At 32.6% G+C, this 20,341-nt stretch overlaps 1 protein-coding gene across 2 annotated transcripts in view; it reads left to right on the plus strand.

Moving 5' to 3' along the window:
* LOC118188494 (tetraspanin-14-like) overlaps positions 1-18,886 on the plus strand; it is an 87,286-nt gene extending 68,400 nt beyond the window's left edge. For both annotated transcript variants that reach the window (XM_085809720.1, XM_085809721.1), the window contains one exon: positions 6,776-18,886. In XM_085809720.1, coding sequence (XP_085665846.1) covers positions 6,776-6,844 — 69 coding nt within the window. In that variant the 3' untranslated portion in view covers positions 6,845-18,886. The remainder of the gene's footprint in view (positions 1-6,775) is intronic.
* Positions 18,887-20,341: the final 1,455 nt, after the last annotated feature.

Consider the following 20,341-nt stretch of genomic DNA (forward strand, 5'->3'; position numbering starts at 1 on the left):
TCTCAGTATGAAAATCAAATTGGAATTTTTTAACATTGTATACCATTCTCTATCATTTCTGTATATAATTTTTTACCTTTCTGTATACTAGTTCATCTTCATTCATAAAAAAGTCTTCATATTTTATATTACTGTAATTGTGTCAGATTACACCTTGGCTGTTGAAATCTCATGTTCTCCTTTCACATTTATCTTAAAATGTTTTAAAGTTTACCTATCAACAATTCTTGTAAATAAATTTTCCACACAAATCCCATATTCAAAATTATTTACACTAAAATGAATTAGCATATTATGCAATTTAACAGAAATGATATGTTAACAGTTTTACCCAATATTAATAAGATATGAAAAAAATAACAATTTCTAACAATAACTTTAAACATTTATTTTAGGAAATATTTTGTTGCGCTGTGTTGAACCTTTTAAAGATATGTTGGAATTATATCTTTATTTATTTATTTTGTATGTGTATGTATTTTGGAAACATTTTGCACAAGATTGCTCTTTTCTTTGAAAATTAAATCAGTATTATTTTGATCATCTTTTGAATAAAGCTCTAATAAACATTGGTGCTCATATATGGTATCTAATTAATTATGCCTAGTATCATGTTTAAAATGAGGAATAAACCATCATATCTTTCTCTGAATGGTATTTAATAATTTACGTCATCTGATAAAAATGAATTCACTTTGATAACTAGAGTGAAGTTCTCAAACTTTGCAACTTGACAGTTGCTTTTACTCAAGCAACTATTTTTGCTACCTTGGGTATAGAGGTATATAAACATGAATTAAAACATTTGGTGATATTTAATGGTAAGGAAAAATTATTAACAATTCTTTACTATGTAAACAAATGTTGTTTTACCATGTGTTGAAGGCAAAGCCAAATATTCATAATAATCCAATGAGTTATGCATGCTTGTTTATTTTTATCTAAAGACCTAAATCTTGGTTGAATATTTGACATTACAAAACATGGAGCTTCTTCGACATCTTTTAGAAATGACTGTTTTTAATATATATATATATGTTAATACTTTAGATAATACATAGTGCGAAATGTTAGTGCATTTAATGCCATTTCAGAAGACATAATTCCAGTCCAAATTCATTTAACAGTTATTTTAAAAAACTCAAGTTTTAAACCGGTGTCACTCAATAATTCAGAAAATTCTTCTTCATTTAATGTTAAGTAACTGACCCAATTATCTTTTTCAACATTAAAATTAGAAAGTAAGTAGTTTTGTTTAGTCTCCAGGTGTTTTGAGTGATCACTTACAACTTTCAGAATTAAATCTTTGGAAAGATAATTTTCAGTTATGAAAGCATTTATAGCTATCAATATATCTAAAGATCCATTTTCCACTAAATTTTCCCATACTGCCATTTTTTTTAATGAAACATTTAATTTTTTATTTTAATGTAAATGTTACAACCGATTCTATGAAACGAAATGGTTGAATCATCCAGTTTTTAAAAATATATGACAATGAATGCAGTTTTAATGCTGTAATTGATCATGGAAAAAATACCCAAATTGGATTTCTGCTCAGTTGAAAAAATAATAGTTTCGTCTTTCAGTTATAATAATCTGTATAAATTCAATCTCTTCAAATAGTCGCTATATTTCCTCATTTAGCAATAATGTTTGATAATGAGAACTCATATCTTTCAAAAGCTTGAGAAAGACAAATGTTAACCACCCAGCATTTTATAAAATTAATCATTTTCATAACATGGCAGAGTAAAACATTTAGTCTTAGTGTTTTTTTTTTTTTTCCCATGGGGGGGGATCTACAAGTGCTTCCTGATGCATCATCCAGAAAGTAAAAATCACATATTCCAGTATACAGTATACAGATCCTATATTTTCACCCAGTTTGCCCCAGCTTCATCTTCAGATACCAGCACAACTAATCCATTTTAAACCTTCACTTCCGAAAAAAATCATCAAATCTTAAAATGAATAAATATCTAGCCCTCTTGTGCATGCTCCTGAACAATAATTCACAGTGTCTACTTCCTTCACTTATCTTAACTAATTATTGTGTCAACTAGGAAAAATCAGTTATTTCATCAACTTGAACTGCAAATTTTGGGCTGTTGTAAAGTCTATTAATAAGCTGCTGCAGTTGGTGAATACTAATTACAGTTCTTTTGGAAACCATACAGATTTCATCTTCATACTTTTTTATGAATACTTTCTGATATTTTTATTGCAACAGGCTACACTAGATCTGTTTGGGGAGTCTATTCTTTTCTCTTCTCTCCCCTTTTATTAGAAGTTAGTATTTAATATTTTTTGTTGATAGCAAAAAATTTTTCAAATCATTATTTTTCTGTATTTGATTTTAAAAGTTTTTCAAAGTGTTCCTTTGGTTTTTTTCAGTACATTACGTGTTTGTTAAAACTAAGATGTCATTATTGTTTGGATGATTTCGTGCTGCTAGCAGCTAAAACTTCATTGATAATTTAGGAAATAAGTTGTTTCATATCATTATGATAAGTGTAAAAAATCAAAATGATAAAAATGAATCAAGAAAATTTCTTTTTCTTGTTGAGCTAAATCCTACTCTTTTGAGTGCTATATCCTGCTAGTGATGAGTTTCCTGCTGTGCCATCATCATTTTTATTCTTTCTGTTTAAATTTAACTGTCTATCCATTTGAAAGGAGTTCTCTGAAATATAAACATTGTAATTAAAGCAATATATATATATATATATATTTAAACAAATTTAAATTCTAAACAAATACGTATAAAAGTAAAAAAGTAGAAAAGCAAATTTAAATTCTAAAAAAAAGGAAAAAAGCCAAAATAATTTAAAATAATTTAAAAATATGCAAACATGTAAAAGATTTAATTCTCGAACTAATCTACAATATCATTTAAATTCAGAAGCATAAGCAAATCAAGTGTAAAATCTATCCATGAAATTAAATCTACTAATTTAATAAATTAAAATTAAATTAAACATTTTTTTTTAAAAAATGCATATGTGAATGATCGTAGAGTAGGCAGGAGACAGACTTATCAAGGGGAAGTTGCCTCCAAACGTAACTCTCCAATCATTCAATTCGTGTTTCGTCATTCATTCAGGCAAGGGTAAAAGTCAAAACCAAAAGTAATTCCAATAACGTTGTACTCTTAGAAATTAACATTTAAGAATTAAAGTTCAAAAAGGAAAATACTAATTAAGTCTTTTAAGAAACAAGCAAGTAAAGTCAAGAATTAAACTTTTTCTTAAAAAATTTAATTTTTTATAAAATAATAAAAAAAATTAAACTTTTTCTTAAAAAATTTAATTTTTTATAAAATAATAAAAAAAAATCTAGAAACCAATGTATTTTAGAAATCCTTGTCTACAGAAATATATATATATATATATATTAATTATAAGGCTTTATAAAAATTAAGTTCTTTTTGCTCACATCTGTAACTTTGAAATTTCAAGTAAGGTCAGCCCAAGGGCCCCTTTAAAGAAAAGATTTTAATTTAAAAAAAAAAAAAAAAAAACTTGCATTTAAGGTTAATTAAAAAAATTTTTAGGAAAATGTGTTTAGTGTTAGAACTAAAATAAAAATTTATACAGTCAAAAGTCGTTAATTCGGACAGCCATAATCCGAACCTCAAAGCTACAAACTTCCTGCGCATGCGCGTAAGACCTTTACGGCTGCGAATATGCGTGTGCGCGTGCGTAAAATACGTTTACGAATGCACGTTTAATGTATAACGGACGGTACAAGCTAAGCTAAAATTACCTAATTATCTATTTCATTTAATGTTGCAGATTGCGTTGTTCCTTAATCTTCGAATTGGATCCGGCTTATTATTTTTTGCAGACTGTTAGAGCAATTTTATGAAAGTAAGCTTGAACTTTCGATTATGTCAAATAGAATTTCTGATATATATTTACTAATATGTAAAGGATCTACAAAGCGAATGTTTCGAACTCCATTAAACAAAAAGTGGAATTGCTGCAAAAAATGGATAAAGGCATATCTTTTGTTTATCTAAACTTTTTAACGCAGCGGCGCACAATGAATTGGAAGTTGATCTGTCACCACTATCCTAATCTTCAGGGCAGATGTTTTTATTTTATTTCGCTTATAATTCCTTACTAAATGTAGTATTTCATCTCGATGTACTCCGTCTTTGATATGATTTAAATCAAATTCCTCATCATTATAATTCGCTTCCGATAGCGAAGAAAGTAACAGAGGTTATTGAAAACGAAAAAATTTTGATTGACAAATTAGTCGGTAGACACAGCAATTATAGGACTTGAGCAGCGGAACTTTGTAACTGAACAAGAAATTATGTCTGTTTATAGAATTAAAGAGAATGTATTATCACATAAAAAACGAAGCAACTTAAACAACTTATATTGATAGAAATGTTTAATAAAGTAAACAAATAAATATAAAGCTTTTTTTTTTTTTTTTTTGTAAATTTTGATACCGTTTAGATCATAATTGTTCTTTATTTCATAAATTATGGTTTCATATTTTTAATTTTATAATTTCTGCATGCCATCTTACCAGATTTAAACTGATGATCTATAATACGAAAAAATCGATAATCTGGAATCGCCGAAGTCCCGAGGAGTCCAGATTAACGACTTTTGACTGTATCACTAAAAATTCCTGTTTTTCAACTTTTAAATTGATATAGAAACCATATTTATGTACAAAACACATGATTCTTGGAATAAATACGAGCTTCAGTTTATGAAATTAAATTTGTTTGAAGGGAGCTAATTTCTTTTCTAATATATATATATACATATATTTTTTTTGGCAGTGCCTTATTTGGAAAAGAAAGCATTTACCAGTTAATTTTTTTTTATTCATTCTTATCAAAGAATAACATTACAGCAATTTCATGGTAAAACACTATAATTCTGGACTGGTAATAGTCTCAGTTTTACAAGCAAATGTCGCAGCAGATATATATATATATTAAACAGGGAGGCAGAATCTCTAAAGGAGGATGGATGTATCTGCTTCGTTATAGAAGACACATTTGTGTGCTCACAAATATGAATAGAATATCTTTTCTCTCCAAAATATGCCATCATGCCTCTGGCTGATATGCTTGGCTATTACAGTCAAACGTTTTTAATCCAGACGTCCATAATCTGGAATGATCTATAATCCGGACCTCAAAGCTACAAACTTTCTGCACATGCATAAACGCATAATGCGTTTGCGCATGCGCATAATACCTTTACCCATGCGCGTTTAATGTATAACGTGCGGTATAAGCTAAGCTAAAATTATCTAATTAACTATTTCAGGTAATGTTGCAAATTGCGTTGTTCCTTAATCTTCGATTTGGATCCGGCTTATTATTTTTTGCAGACTGTTAGAGCTGAACTTTCGATTATGTCAAAAAGAATTTCCGATTCTGGAGCTGCCAAAGGATCTACAAAGCAAAAGCATGTTTCGATGTCCATCAAACAAAAAGTGGAATTGCTGCAAAAAATGGATGAAGGCCATATCCTTTGTTTCTTTAACCATTCCGAAATCTGTTTATCAATTTCACGTTGCTCTGCGAAGGGGGGAGAAACGTCGCGACACTTAATGAACTGGAAGTTGATCTGCCAGCACTCTCCTTATCTTCAGGGCAGATGTTTTTATTTTGTTCGGCTTATAATTCCTCACTAAATGTAGTATTTCATCTCGATGTACTCCGTCTTTGATATGATTTAAATCAAATTCCTCGTCATTATAAATATCACGGATACACATCAAATAGTTTTCTGGTTGCAATTTTCTAATTTCGACTATGCGTAATATATGCTTTACACATGCGCGCATTGAAAGAAATTTTTAATAAAGTAAACAAATAAGTATTAAGCTGCTTTCTGTCTCTTTTTTTTTTTTTTTTTTTTTTTTTTTTATTTTGATACTTTTTAGATCATAATTGCTCTTTATTTCATAAATTACGGTTTCATATTTTTAATTTTATAATTTCTGCATGCCATCTTACCAGATTTAAACTGATGATCTATAATCCAGAAAAATCGATAATTTGGAATCTCCGAAGTCCAGATTAAAGACTTTTTACTCTCTCTGACATTTGGCTGGGTTTCTTTTTAATAACTGGACATCTGAAGGTGGAAATTAAGCTTTGTAATGCCCCTTTATATTTGACCTTTGTACTTAAAGCCTTATGTTAACATTTTTAATAATAAGAAACCTGTTAGTTTGTATGATTCTATGTCAGCAGTGAGGAGGAAAAAAATTGCACTTTATAGCATTAAAATGAGAATGAAATTTAAAAAGGTAACTGGCATCAAATTTCGTAGCTTAAGATGCTGAACTTCAGTTAAAACACATTTCTTTATTAACGCGTATTTTAAACTTAAATAATATGTCATAACAAAAAGTGCAAAAGGAACATTACTTATTCAGAAGTCAAACAACAAACTTATTTGTTTGGAACATTACTTATTTGTTTTGTGCATCTTAAACTGTACATATCAAAAGGTTTTTGAATCTTGAGCAACAGAAACTAGTATTTATTCTACAAACTATTCTCACATTCAAATTTCATTGCATAAGATGCATTATTGGTTAATGTAAAGCATACTGATTCCCAAATCTTAAAATTAACATGTTTGCATCAAACAAAATTTTCATTGTCTAAAGTTTTGAATGCTGCTGTATTTTGTGAAAACACATTTTTATAATAAGTATGATTTATTCATCTGAAACATAACTGAAATGCATTTTCTTAATAAAATAATTTTATTTTTTACAGCTATTTGCTATGTATTTATGCAAAAGTTTGTTAGCACAAATAAATGCCCAACTAGCCCAATGGAGATGACATAATAGATAATGAAACAAGTGTGCTAAAAAATGAATGTATGGATTATTTTGTTGAATCTTTTAAAAGTTATTTTTCCTATGTAATATTAATTGTGATCCACTGTTGCTAAGTCATTTGAGTAACTCGAGGTTTTGTACTTTCATATTTTTGTAAATTTTACTACCGAAAGTAGCATACCAGTTGAATACCTGATATTAAAAACACTTTACAAGTGCTATGCTTCTTTGAAATAAGAAGAGAAATTTGGTTAAAAGTATTTTTGACTTGTAATATATAATTTTTATAATGTGGCTAAGAGCTTGATAAATTCATTTTAGAGGAAATATTCAGTGAAATTACTTAATGTAATAAGAGTGTCTGTTTCTTGGGTTTTGTTCCATTGAGGATAAAGTGTATAAAATATGTGTCATGATTATATATTTGTAATGTTCATAATTATATATTTCTATTTCTTAACACGTTGACTGCCATGGCACTTTTCGAATTCTGGTCTGAGAAGCCAAATCGATTTAATCATATGTTATTAATTTTTATAATTATATTTTTTGTTCATTTTTTAATAAATTTTCTGTTCGTGCAAGCCAGCATTGATTTTTTGTTCTTTTTCTCAGAAGCTATCTATTGATATTAGCACTGATATATTCTGAGTTTAATCGTAGCTGCACAAAATTTGCAAGTAAACACAGTACGATATAACTCGTAATTGGCGTCCTAGAAAAGAATGTAATCTACAAGTTATCACATAGTTGGCAGTCAACATGTTAAACTGCTCACATAATCTGTTCTTTTTCTGCTAAAAACCAAAACAAAGTTCGTGTATTGAAACCTTTTGTTGTTTATTGAGATGGTTTGCAACTTGTAACATCTTTCCCTAGGTGAGTGCATTAGAATTGCTCTCAGTACAAATCAAGATTTGATGTCTCTGTTTCATGCTCCATATCTGATGTAAATGCCATCATAATACACACGGTCTTTGAGCTCTAGGGTCTGCAAGAGCTCAGACTAAACTTTGTCCTTTCTTTATATTTGGATCCTCAAAGTTTCCATCAGTGAATCTGTTATACTTGATTTTTCTCGAAGATTTTGTGTTCAGCTGTCAGCTTATGGAAATCCTTTTCAGTTTATTAAAATGCATTAATGCTGGAGCCCATAAACAGATAGTAATTGATAAATAATGTTGTGCATGTAACTAATTTGTTTCAAGCTTTAGATGTAGCTTGGAATTAAACATTTAAAACACATTCCATTCTATAGTACAATAATAAGCTTCTTTGATCTAATGATATATTTTTACCTAATTTACAATCTATAGAATCATGATTTTCGAGTGAAAAAAGCAAAATTCTTTCTTTTTTGAATTTTCCCATTAAAACTGTTGTGGGAATCAGAATTCCATACCAACAGTTCTGGTGTTTTGTAAACATTTTGTTTAGAATTGGTTTTCAGAACAAGTGACAATTCCTGTCATGTATGAACTGTTTGTGCAAATTTGGTGGCTGATTAACTGTTAGTTATTATTTTGTGGCGTCATGACTGAAAGTGATGTCAATGCCCCTCTCTTGTCTTTTTTTGTAAACAGACTTGTGGTATTCCAGTTAGGAGGGCCTATTCATAATATTCTGGCAGTCATGGAATGTTAACAATATGAAATATTGAGGATAGGTTCACTACCCTACCCTTAATGTAGGTGTCCTAGTTCTGTGGCAAGAAGATTTGCTGGTGAGAAAACTGGCTATGGTACTGTGGATATATAGTGGCAAAAAAAAAATTGAAGAAACAACTATAAAGACTCATGTAACTTGAATGATTTTTCATTCAAGAGCATGGAACTTACATGATATCTTCGTCTTGCCTGACATATCTTTAATTGCCAAACTGCCAATTTCTGCAAAAAATAAAATAAAACATGAGAAACGTGATGTAAAGTGGGGAAGAAAAGAGTTTGTGGTACAACTTTTTAGAAATATATAGTAGTATTACTGTTTATATTTGCAAAGTAATAAAGCTCAAATATTTTAAATTTAGAGATGAAAACATTATTGAAATAAAACCACTTAGTGTCCATTCAGTGTTATGTTAAAAATGAACAATTTGGTTCATTGGAAGTCTTGTTCATGGAAAAAGGAGAGTGGTACCGCTTCTGTTCATCAAGAGACATGGAGCACCAAAAGGTAGATAGCTGACTTCGCCTATTAGATTTAAATGGGTAAAGAGGCTTCATGCCTAGGGTGGCCCTACCAGGAGAAACTCTGATGTACTTCACTCTTTGTCACCCCCCAGGCCACATTGAGGCAACTAGTAGGACTTGAGAGGAAAGTCCCTGAACTTTTTGGCGATCTTGAGAGTCAAATCTACTGTGCCTTTTCCTGGCATTATCCTCCACCTCATGCCTAGTACTTTGGCAGGCAGATGGGAGATGCTATTGCTTTTAGGGGTAATTGGGCTCAGCAGACTACTTTAACAAGGCTCCTAAGTGGACCTCATGAAATTCATAGTTATATGTGTACAGTTCTTTAAGCTTTTCACATATAGTTCTCTTGCTGTTACTTCTAGCTAAAAAACAAACAACATTTAAATATTTTCTTTTGATGTAATGCAGTAACCTATATTTGGTCAATTTATGGTTTGTAACAATTGTAATGTTTAACAAAGTGTTTCTGAAAATTAATACTGAAAGCCTGGTGGCTTTCAGTACTGTACAACAAACAAAAATTATATTTCAAATATAATTTTTGTTTGTTATTTTTGAATGATTTTTTTGAAGTATTTGCCAGTGTATTGTATTTAAAAAAAGAAATTTAAGATGTAAATTATTGATCATATTTGATTTTATTATTATACTCTAATATTTAAATTTATGCTAAATGCTTGGCATTTGCAGCAGCAGTAGAATCTTGATTATCCAAGCTCAACATGTAATGTGTAATTTTTATTACAGTTCATAAAAGATATATTTGAGCATGATTTATTAATAAATTACAATAATTTAGCTCTACAAAAATAATGGAATTATGTATTTTTAATTCATAAGGTACATACAAATATGATTGATAGAATATGAATTACTTCTAACTAAAGTATGCTTTATCATCAATTCAGCGTTTTCTGACTATATTTACAGTTCTCAAGCTATTGCATCGCTAATTATCTTCTTGTTATTTTATGCTAAAAATTGAGGTGATATCAAAATATTGTCTTTTGCTGCAATGCAAATGTTGATAAACATGCAATTGAGTTGGATTTGTAGGTATGAGTACATATTTTCATGGAGCCATGTGGAAGGGGGGGAAACCGTACTTTTATGGTAATTATATAGGAGGTTTTCTTTTGGTGAGGAAGGAGGAAATGTCAAGCTGCAGGTGTTAAAATGAATGTGACTGAATATTATATTTCATATCGCAACCGAAAGCTAGAATACCATGTGCATAACTAATATCACATTTTTTTTCCATTCTAAATATTTAAAAATATTTCACATTTCTGTATTGTGTACAAAACATTGTGAAAATGCATTTCAATGCAGTCTTTAAATTTGGCGGTGGAGAAAATGATGATGATGATGGATTTTCATCTTACCCTGAATGGAAGATAATTCTAAACTGTTGCAGTAAACCTAAGCATATGCTGCTCTAAACCTTCCTTTCATAAGAGAATTTCTTGTGTAACAAGAATTAGTAAATATTGCTCTTAGTTAGCATTCCTTTAAAATTAATTGTAATCAATTTTACATATATGAAGTTTGCTTTGAATCATGGAACGGGCATTAGTGGGAGTTGTGATAGTATGGAGAGTTGTTATACTATTTATTTGGAAGATAAGATCTCCGTGGATGTCACATACTGTTTAGAGAATGCATGTTTGTTTGCTTACTCTGAAAGAAAGACATACGTTCAGCTAAGGGACTGTTTGGGTAAATGAGATGGCTGAACAACTGTGATATATAATTTGGAACTCTTTTCTCATGGCTGAGTAGACAGTGTTTTTTTCCCTTAAATAGATGGTGGTTATGCCAGTTAGTGAATGGTAATTCATAACATACTGGAGCTTTTAGATCATGTGATGATGAATATTTGAGGATATGTGTTAAGTACAGTGTAGTATGCATCCTTGCATCAATCAGGCTGATTGAAGCAAGCTGAGTCCTTCATTATTTCTCTCATTCTCTCATAATGTTCGGCATTTCTACTATGTATCGTGTGCATTTTTTCTTTTTTTTTAACAAAGTCCTATTACATAATTGATCATTGGAGTGTTAAATATGTTACAGAGGGTGTTCAAATTCTGTTACACATGAAAATGGTTTTCTCGAGAGTTTTTCCAATAACTTGCCTTGTTTTACCATGTACATGGTGTTGGAAGAATTATGAGCTATAGTTATCTGTTCGTAAAATTCAACTTTGTCACTGTGTGAAATTTTTTGTCAAATTCAACAGATACTTTCCGGTACATCATATCCAAAGTTTCTGAATCTGAGAGTTTGTCAATATTAATTTGTCCATAATGCATGGTTTCTTGTCATATGAAAAAACAATTCCCACGTGAATGTGGCTTTAACATCAGAGAAAACCACTTCATTACAAGTTGGATTTACATCATTCATGAAGTAGCTATATTTAATCCCCTTTGACCGCTCAGTATCAGGCACTAGTATAGATAAATGATAAACTGGGGATTCTTCTACTTTCCTTGGTAAATTTACACTACTAGGTGTCTTGGGCAATTCTCCTACGGAATTTCTAGGCATTCGCAAACCTCCGGAGTCTGGTTGGTACAAAACGTCATTTAGCTTATCTACAGTTTCTTGTTCGTGCCGAACCGAAAAGGTAATTCTTAACTTGTACACCTTTCCCCAAGAGTTACTGTGATCGTTTAACGCGACTAAGTCACAAGATGGCTTTACAATGTCACTTTTCTTTTGTAGGTCGGCGATAAAAGAATATTTTATTGTAGGCAGTGATAGTTCATTCACTTTCGTTTCAGGCAGAAAGAAATTGGTTTTCTCTATCCTTTGTGTTTGAGACAAGACTTTACCCCTTTCTATAATGAGGGGAGAAACTTCGCTTGAGGGTTCGAGTTCGCCGCGTTCAGACTCCAGTGGACAACTTTCCCCCATTTCATTCTTTGATTGACTCGGAGCTCGAATACCTGTTTTCACCTGAAAGAAAAGTTTATCCTGTTGATCTACGGCTAATTTTTCGGCGGTTCTGTTTCCTAACAGATAATGTTCCAATTCATTTCGAGTGACCGCTGCTTTTGTTGTTACTTGGCCAAAAGTTCCTTCTATTGTAATGTTTGCTAAGGGTACACAAATTGGGGCCTCATCAAACGGGTGTTTTACACAAACAGTCTCGCCCGTCAGCATCGAAGGAGTGAGATATTTCTTGCAAATTACGTCAATGCATGACCCGGTATCTCTCAAAACTGGAAGATCAAAACCGTTCACTTTAGCCATCGTTAGATACGGGGCTAAACAATCTTCTTCAATTTCCTGTACCCTATTTACTACAGCTGGCGATTTGAAATCTTTTTGAACTTTCGGGCATTGAGGCCTTAAGTGTTCGGTGGAACTGCAGAAATAACACTTAATTGGTCTTCTCATATCAAATTGACGCTCATCCTGATTCCAGAGATGTTCCTTTCTTTCAGAGGCATATCTATCTTCCCCTCCATACTGGTGATACTTTTTTCGGATCCCTCGAATTTAAATTATTTGTATTTCCCCTTTGTGACTCCGAACTATGAACAGGAGAGATCTTCCGGGGTTCACGCACATTTTCATATTCTTCCAGCATTTCCGCTAATTACTCTGGAGTCGTTATCTTCGACCATTCGTCAATAAAATGTTGCCGCACTTCGGCATTCACACGATGCTTCATTTGGTCCGTTATCATGAGCTCCTTTAAAAGTTGTCGCACTTCGGCATTTACACGACGCTTCATTTGGTCCGTTATCATGAGCTCTTTTAAAAGTTCAAAATACGTAACTTCCAAACCTGCAATCCATTCTTCAAAGTAATTCCTTAATTCAAAGGCAAAATCTCTCCAAGTGGTTTGGGGGTGTTTCTGAGATTGCACGAATTTGATGCGAAATTTTTCTGGACTAAGTTTGAACCTTTTAAGCAGTATCCCTTTTATATAAGCGTAATCATAAGCCTGCTGTTCTGGTTCTCGCATAATCAGCTGAACTATGTCCGTTGGCAAAATTGTCAATAAAACCGAAACCCATTCTGACTGGTGAAGATTTGCACGCTTTGCTTGGCGCTCAAACATGACTAGATACAAACTGATATCGTTCTCTTCAGGATCAAATTTTGGCATCATTTTTTTTAGATCGTATCGGCTTTTTTTTAGTCCATTTCCTTCATTCCCACCATTTCCAGCGTCATTTCCGTTAGCGGCTAGTAAACGTAACTTGGATAATTCAAATTCCATTTCTTCTCTTCTAATTCTATCCTGCCTTTCTTCATCTTCTTTCCTAATTCTCTCCTGCTCCTTTTTTTCTCTCTCAAGCCTCGTTGAAGTGATATTTTCTAACAGGCCTTTCACTAGTTCCTCCTCATAGGATTATTTCCCATAATCAGCTGTCTTAAACCCAATATCCTAAGTTCAGGGCTAACTTTTTCCCCTAACTCTTCAGCCAAGGATTTAAGATCCTCTTTCCTAACTTTTGCTAAGAATGCCATGATATAACCAAAATTATGATCCTAACAATTTTAGCTCCCTCACGCTACAGATACATACAATTGATTTAAACAGATATCATTTTCACAAGAGAGAGTAAAAATTAAAATTTTATAATTTTTTTCACAACCTATTTTACAGATGTTAGACAAAGACAAGACAGTTTACACTATAATATGCACATTGCATTTAAAAATAAAAACAAAAATTGTCTACTTGAGGACGTATGAAACTGCAAATAATATTATCCTCTGAAAAGCTTTAAATTCAGTTGCGTAAAACACACTTGCTTATGATAATTCAATATACTTTCCTCAAAATTTGGGATATGTTAAAATATACATTCAGAAATACAATAAATTACACAATACCTATCCATATGCTAGTAATTAACATTAATATGACAACAGTTAAAAGGAAAGATACTGGGGGTTTTATCATTCCCCTTTTACTCCTTCAATAGAAAAAAAAAAAAAAAATTCTCAGTTCTTACACAAATAAAAGTTTGACACACCTTAACTGAAATTCTAATATTTATAACATTCAAAACGTCTTAGAAATGATATGTCAGAATGCCACCTAACATTAAAATCTTCAAGTTACAGTAATTCTACCTCTTTACACAATCCAATATATAAGTTTAATTTAAGCACAACACATTAACATTTCAGATATAAAAAAAAATCTATTAACACAGGTTTAAATTCTAAATTTTATACTTTCTTATTGTAACATAAAACCCAAAAAGCACATTTCTTTAAGCTTTACAGGAACAAGTTGACTTAAAACAGTTGTAGGAACTTACATACTGATTTACAGAAATAAATTAAATTACTTTACTGCCTCAATATAAAAATCCAAGGTACTTACCCGTCTGGATTGGAGACTTCACTTCTCACAATTTAAGATTTTATGGACACTGGTGATCCAGGCACCTATAACGCACACACACAAGATCTGATGATCTAAATTTTCTTGATCACAAGGGTGATCACCCACATATCACTTTTTCAATGCCCTACACATCACAATGATCTGATGATCTTCGGACAATGATTGTCCCATACGCTCACTGCGGTAAATTTCTCGAACACAAAGATGATCGCACAAGTAACACCTTTATCACCGCGCTTAAAGATGAGGTTATTTCAGGAGACTGATGTTCCTCTTTTTCTGGACTGGTGTCCGTAACTTCTTCGTGGATTCTATTCCCCACTTCGAAGAGCTGTAAATCACTCTTCGAACGGATGTTCGTAAATTCGTGCTGCACTTCAGAGCCTGGCGGTCTGTACTATCTGCAAACACTGTTGATATCTGGACAATGACTGTCCCACAATCTTGAGATGAATTTTTAGAGCTTGACGGTCTGTAATTTCTGCATGGATTTTCTAATCTCGTCGCTTCGGAGAGCTGTAATCACTTTTTCGAACTGATGTTCGTAACTTTTCGTGCTGCACTTCAGAACCTGACGGTCTGTAATATCTGCAAAACACTGTTGATGTCCGGACAATGACTGTCCCACAATCTTGAGATGAATTTTTAGAGCCTGACGGTCTGTAATTTCTGCATGGATTTTCTCATCTGAACCGCTGCCACCATTTATTATAGCTGTAACATCAGTACACCCGTGTCGGGTGAAAGAAAGACAGGTTGTCTTTTAAATTATTTATTTGATAAACTAAAATAGATTTCTTGATTAAAACATAAAAATAAACTGATCATTACAGCCCTAAATCATACAATATCCGCTAACGCAGATTGGACGCAAAAAAGGGTCCTTTTTACTGTAGTTACAGCATAAAAAACTATTGTTCTACAGAAACCACTGGCGTGGTTTAGAACGTAAAAGATGCGTCCTGTCACCTCAAAATCACATGAAGATCTCTTACACAAAGATTTCACTCGTTTTGTTATCTGCGAAGAGAAACATAATTAGTTCCTTGTGTCCGGAAACTCCCAAGGGGTTTTATCTGCAGTCCTGCTTTTTGCAGGTATGGTCCATTTCTTCCGCGAACAAACAGGAAGTTATACTTCAGCACCTTTGCCCGCAGGGGGGGGAAGCTAGTAGCTGTATCATCACAAGACGTCCATAATTGTGAAAGTGTTGACGGTGAAGGGTTTTAGGCACGAAGTGACCTCTCGATGATGTCCCAAAAATGTTCGATGGGATTCATGTCGGGCGATCTAGGTGGCCAGATCATTCGCTGGAATTGCCCAGAATGTGCTTCTAATCAATCGCAAACAATTGTGGCCCGGTGACATGGCGCATTGTCATCCATAAAAATCCCATCATTGTTTGAGTACGTGAAGTCCATGAATGGCTGTAAGAGATCTCCAAGCAGCTGAAGGTATCCATTTCCAGTCAATGATCGGTCCAATTGCACCAGAGGACTGAGTCCATGCCATGTAAAAACAGCCCAGACCATTATGGAACCACCACCAGCTTGCACAGTGCCTTGTTGACAACTTGGGTCCATGGCTTCGTGGTGTCTGCGCCACACTCGAACCCTACCATCAGCTCTTACCAACTGAAATTATGACTCATCTAACCAAGCCACGGTTTTCCATTCGTTTAGGGACCAACTGATATGCTCACGAGCCCATGAGAGTTGCTGCAGGCGATGTCTTGCTGTCAGTAAAGGCACCCGAGTCGGTCTTCTGCTGGCATAGCCCAAGGAAGACAAATTTCGCTGCACTGTCCTATCGGACACGTCCCTCGTACGTCCCACATTGATTTCTGCGGTTATTTGACGCAGTGCTGCTTGTCTGTATACATTGACAACTCTACGCAGACATCGCTGGTCTCGGTCGTTAAGTGCAGGTGGTCGGCCACTACGCTGTCCATGGTGGGATGTTATGCCTGAAATTAGATACTCTCGGCACATTCTTGAAACTGTGGATCTCGGAATGTTAAATTCCCTACTGATATCCGAAATGGAATGACCCATGCGTCTAGCTCCAACTACCATTCCGCGTTCAAAGTCTGTTAATTCTCGTCGTGCGGCCATAATCATGTCAAAGCCTCTTCACATGAATAACTTGAACACAAATGAAATCCCTGCCAAAGCACTTCGCATTTATACATTTTCTACGTGATACTACTGCCATCTGTATATTTGCATATTACTATCCCATGACTTTTGTCACTTCAGTGTATATTATGCCTGCATTTATAAGAGACATATATTAAAATCAGTTGTTTTGTGATAAAATTCCTGTTAATGGATTTAGTATTTTTTTATCTGTTGTCTTGATAATGCAGTATTTTGTGTATTGGTAGCTTTTATATTAAGTCATGGAGTATTATGATCGGATAAAATAGCTACATATAATTTGTCTCAGACACAAATGTGTGCCTTTACACAAACATGTGATATATAAATGTGCTATTATTGAGTTATAACTATTTTAAGTGCAATTAATTGTTAAACATAATATATATGTCAGAACAAATATTTTTAAAACTATTTTCTATTTAAAGAATGGAAATTAAATATTTTGTTTAGAGATGAATACTTGTTTATTAGCTAGGCGGAAAATGATTTTATGAATATTAAGAGCAAGTAGTGTGATAAATCATTAAATATGTTATCCTTGTTAAACTAGGTAAGAAACTAAAGCATCCGTATTTAGTCAGTGGCCAGTTGCTTAATAATAATTACTTAGTTTGTAAGTTAGTTTTGCAAGGCCCAAAATGCTTAATGTCTTTCAAAATGTTTTCTTAACCATCTTTTTTATTTATTTTTTCTTGAAAGGAATTCATTGTCATTTATGAGGGTGTGCTAGAGTATGGACAGCTGTTGGTTGGTTGCATGTATAAACGCTGCATTGAACTTAACATCCTTATTATAAATATGTAAAAAACTTAATATTATAAAATAACTAATATCATTATAAAAAAATAATCAGTATTTAAATGCATGGGAGCGGTTATTAGATAGCTTCAAGGATATGTACAGTTATTGTTTTCATTATGTTAAGATCTTACTAGCAGCAAGTCTCCCTAGTTGAGAATTTCAGCATTCAGCTTAACTTACTCTGTATGGCACATTTTGTTGAAGGAATTAGACATGCCCTTTTAGTTTTTCTGTTGTATTTCATATCCTCTGATTTATGATAGTTGAACACAATATTAGATGGGCTGAAGAATTATTGGTCAGTTAGCTCCTTGCAGTCAAGAGGCTTATATGGCAGATATAGTGCATGTTAAAATCCTCTAAAACTGGTTGTAAAATTTTGTAATGTCTAGTAGAGACATTGTTGAACGAGTTAGTTGCTTCTGTAATGTTGTGAATATGTTGTCTCACACCTCATATGGGTGTCTGTCTGGGGGGAACCTTTAAATTGCAACTTGTGTCATGACCATACAGTTGAATTTCTTAGCTTTGTGTAGTCCACCATGCACTTATTGATTTTCAGGCATATGCTATCAAATACCTGTTACTGACGAAGAATCTAACTAGCTTGGTTTTTACATAAGCATACAAATTTATGTGCATTTTGATGACCATACGCACCTGATTTCTTATTGTCATTTTCTGACAATTTAGTATGGACTTCTTGTAAGTGTGTAACGTTTCAAGCTATTTTTTGCATCGCACTGTTAAAATTTATTCTCATTCAGTAAACTCATTATTTTATTTATTTTTCACTGGCTAATAAACAGGTACTGAGAAATATTCAACATTTTAATTTACTTTAAAGACATGCAGTTTGAAAGGATATTTTATACGGTACAAAAGTCTGTAATCCGGAAGACCATTATCCGGAATTAAGATCCGGACTTCAAAGCCACCAACTTTTTTTTTTTTTTTTTTTTTGTATGCTTTACACATGCGCGTTTAGCACAAAAACGAATCAACTTAAACAACTTGCATTGAAAGAAATGTTTAATAAAGTAAACAAATAAATATTAAGCTCTTTTTTTTTTTTTTTTTTTTTTTTTTTTGTAAATTCTGATACCCTTTTGATCATAATTGCTCTTTATTTCATAAATTACGGTTTCATATTTTGAATTGTATAATTTCTGCATGCCATCTTACCAGATTTAAATTGATGATCTATAATCCGGAATCGCCGAAGTCCCGATGAGTCCGGATTACGGACTTTGTATTGTACTAAATGTATAAAAATGTAATCTGTGATACATTTTTATTATTAAACTGATATATATAGTCTGCAATTTTTAGATACAATTAAATTTTGCCTGTACTTGATATATATATATATATGTCCAAAATAAGTAATTCCTGAATATATAATACTGTAATGTGATAAATATTCGATTGCTGAAATATGTAAATAGGAACTGTATTTTCTTATTTGAACACTTTTTCGAATAAAAGTTATACAATTTTGATGTCAGAATAGTATTTTATTTTAAATTAATTTTATTTAGGATTCAAACTGTTGTATTAACCCTCTTGTTGTTACAGATGGAAAATTCCATACAAAAGGGTGGCTTTCGAAATCATTACACATGAAAGTTTCTGCTACCTTTTAATGTATCTGATTTCAGGTAGAATGTATATTGGCAGAAAAGATATCAAAGTACAAATTGAAAGAGTCATTTTTTTAAATATAATCAAGAAAATACCATTTATTTATGACATTTTGAGAACTTTGAAATTTCAGGGCTAAACATGTAACGTTTGGAAGGTTAAGACACATAATGTAAAAATCAGTATTTCCAAAATAGGAATATTTTATTATAGTACATTCATATTGATTATTAGCCATTAAATTCTAATTCCCATTGCTTTGTTTCAAATTCATAGAGATACATTGAAACAGATTACGAAATGTTACTTTCCATGAAAATTAAGAGCTTGCATGTATTTACGGAAAAATTATGCTACTTAATTAATATCTAATTATAAATTTTACATTCCTTTATTGCTTTCTAAAAGTTGGAGTACAAAATTTATTAATTTCATATATGGGATCAAAGTTAAACTCATACTAGCTTTTTCATGTACTGATCAGTCGAAAGTCATGTCGATCAGCCTGTCTTAACAGGCCACATTCAATTTGTAAGGCAGATGGTGGAAACGCCTTCCCTGTAAGAGCAAAGTCCTATCGTTACGATATAAAGTTAAAGAAAAAGTAACAGAAGCTCGTAATACAAGAGATGCTAACAAACAAACTGATAATTTCGATAAGCAGCCCTTACTATAGCCCGGTGGTTCTGTGATAAAAAAAAAAAATAATCTCTCACTCACAGACCTAAAAGCACGGTGATGCCATGGGGGCACTGGGGACACTCTAAATATGCGGCTATCCGAAAGTCCTCTCATGTGGATTGGTGGGAGTGGAGAGGGGTGGGAGACCCCGGATCCCCCAGGGTGCTCTCGCTGAAAATTGGGGGTGGAAAACAGAAGTCCAACCTCTCTTCGAAGTGCGCTCTGGCAACCATTGTTCCATGTAATATGAACGCAACAACAACAATTGAAGAAATAATTCTCAGTTAAATCGACTTAGTATATGATTACTTTAGATCTGACTTCATGATACTTTCAGATTGGCGTAAAGCAAGAAGACATTTTGAAAACCGCATTTATCACAAAGTCAAGCATCTTTCCTAAGAGTGTCATCGGCTTATGCGGAGCTCTCGCGACTTTTCAAAGGGCCATGGACATGATTTTGAGACTGGCCGTATGTAAAAATACGTTTATTTATTTGATTGACAGATTTAAGACTTACACAAAGTGCTTCCTCTTTTAAATGAAACAGGACTAAAAATAAATGTTTCAAATACAAATTTTGAAGGGCAAGGAACTTCGTTATTTAGTACATAAAATATTGAAAAAAGGAA

This window comes from Stegodyphus dumicola, chromosome X2, assembly GCF_044657685.1.
Source record: "Stegodyphus dumicola isolate Sdum_Otavi_A_Nest chromosome X2, ASM4465768v1".
Lineage (NCBI taxonomy): Eukaryota > Metazoa > Arthropoda > Arachnida > Araneae > Eresidae > Stegodyphus > Stegodyphus dumicola.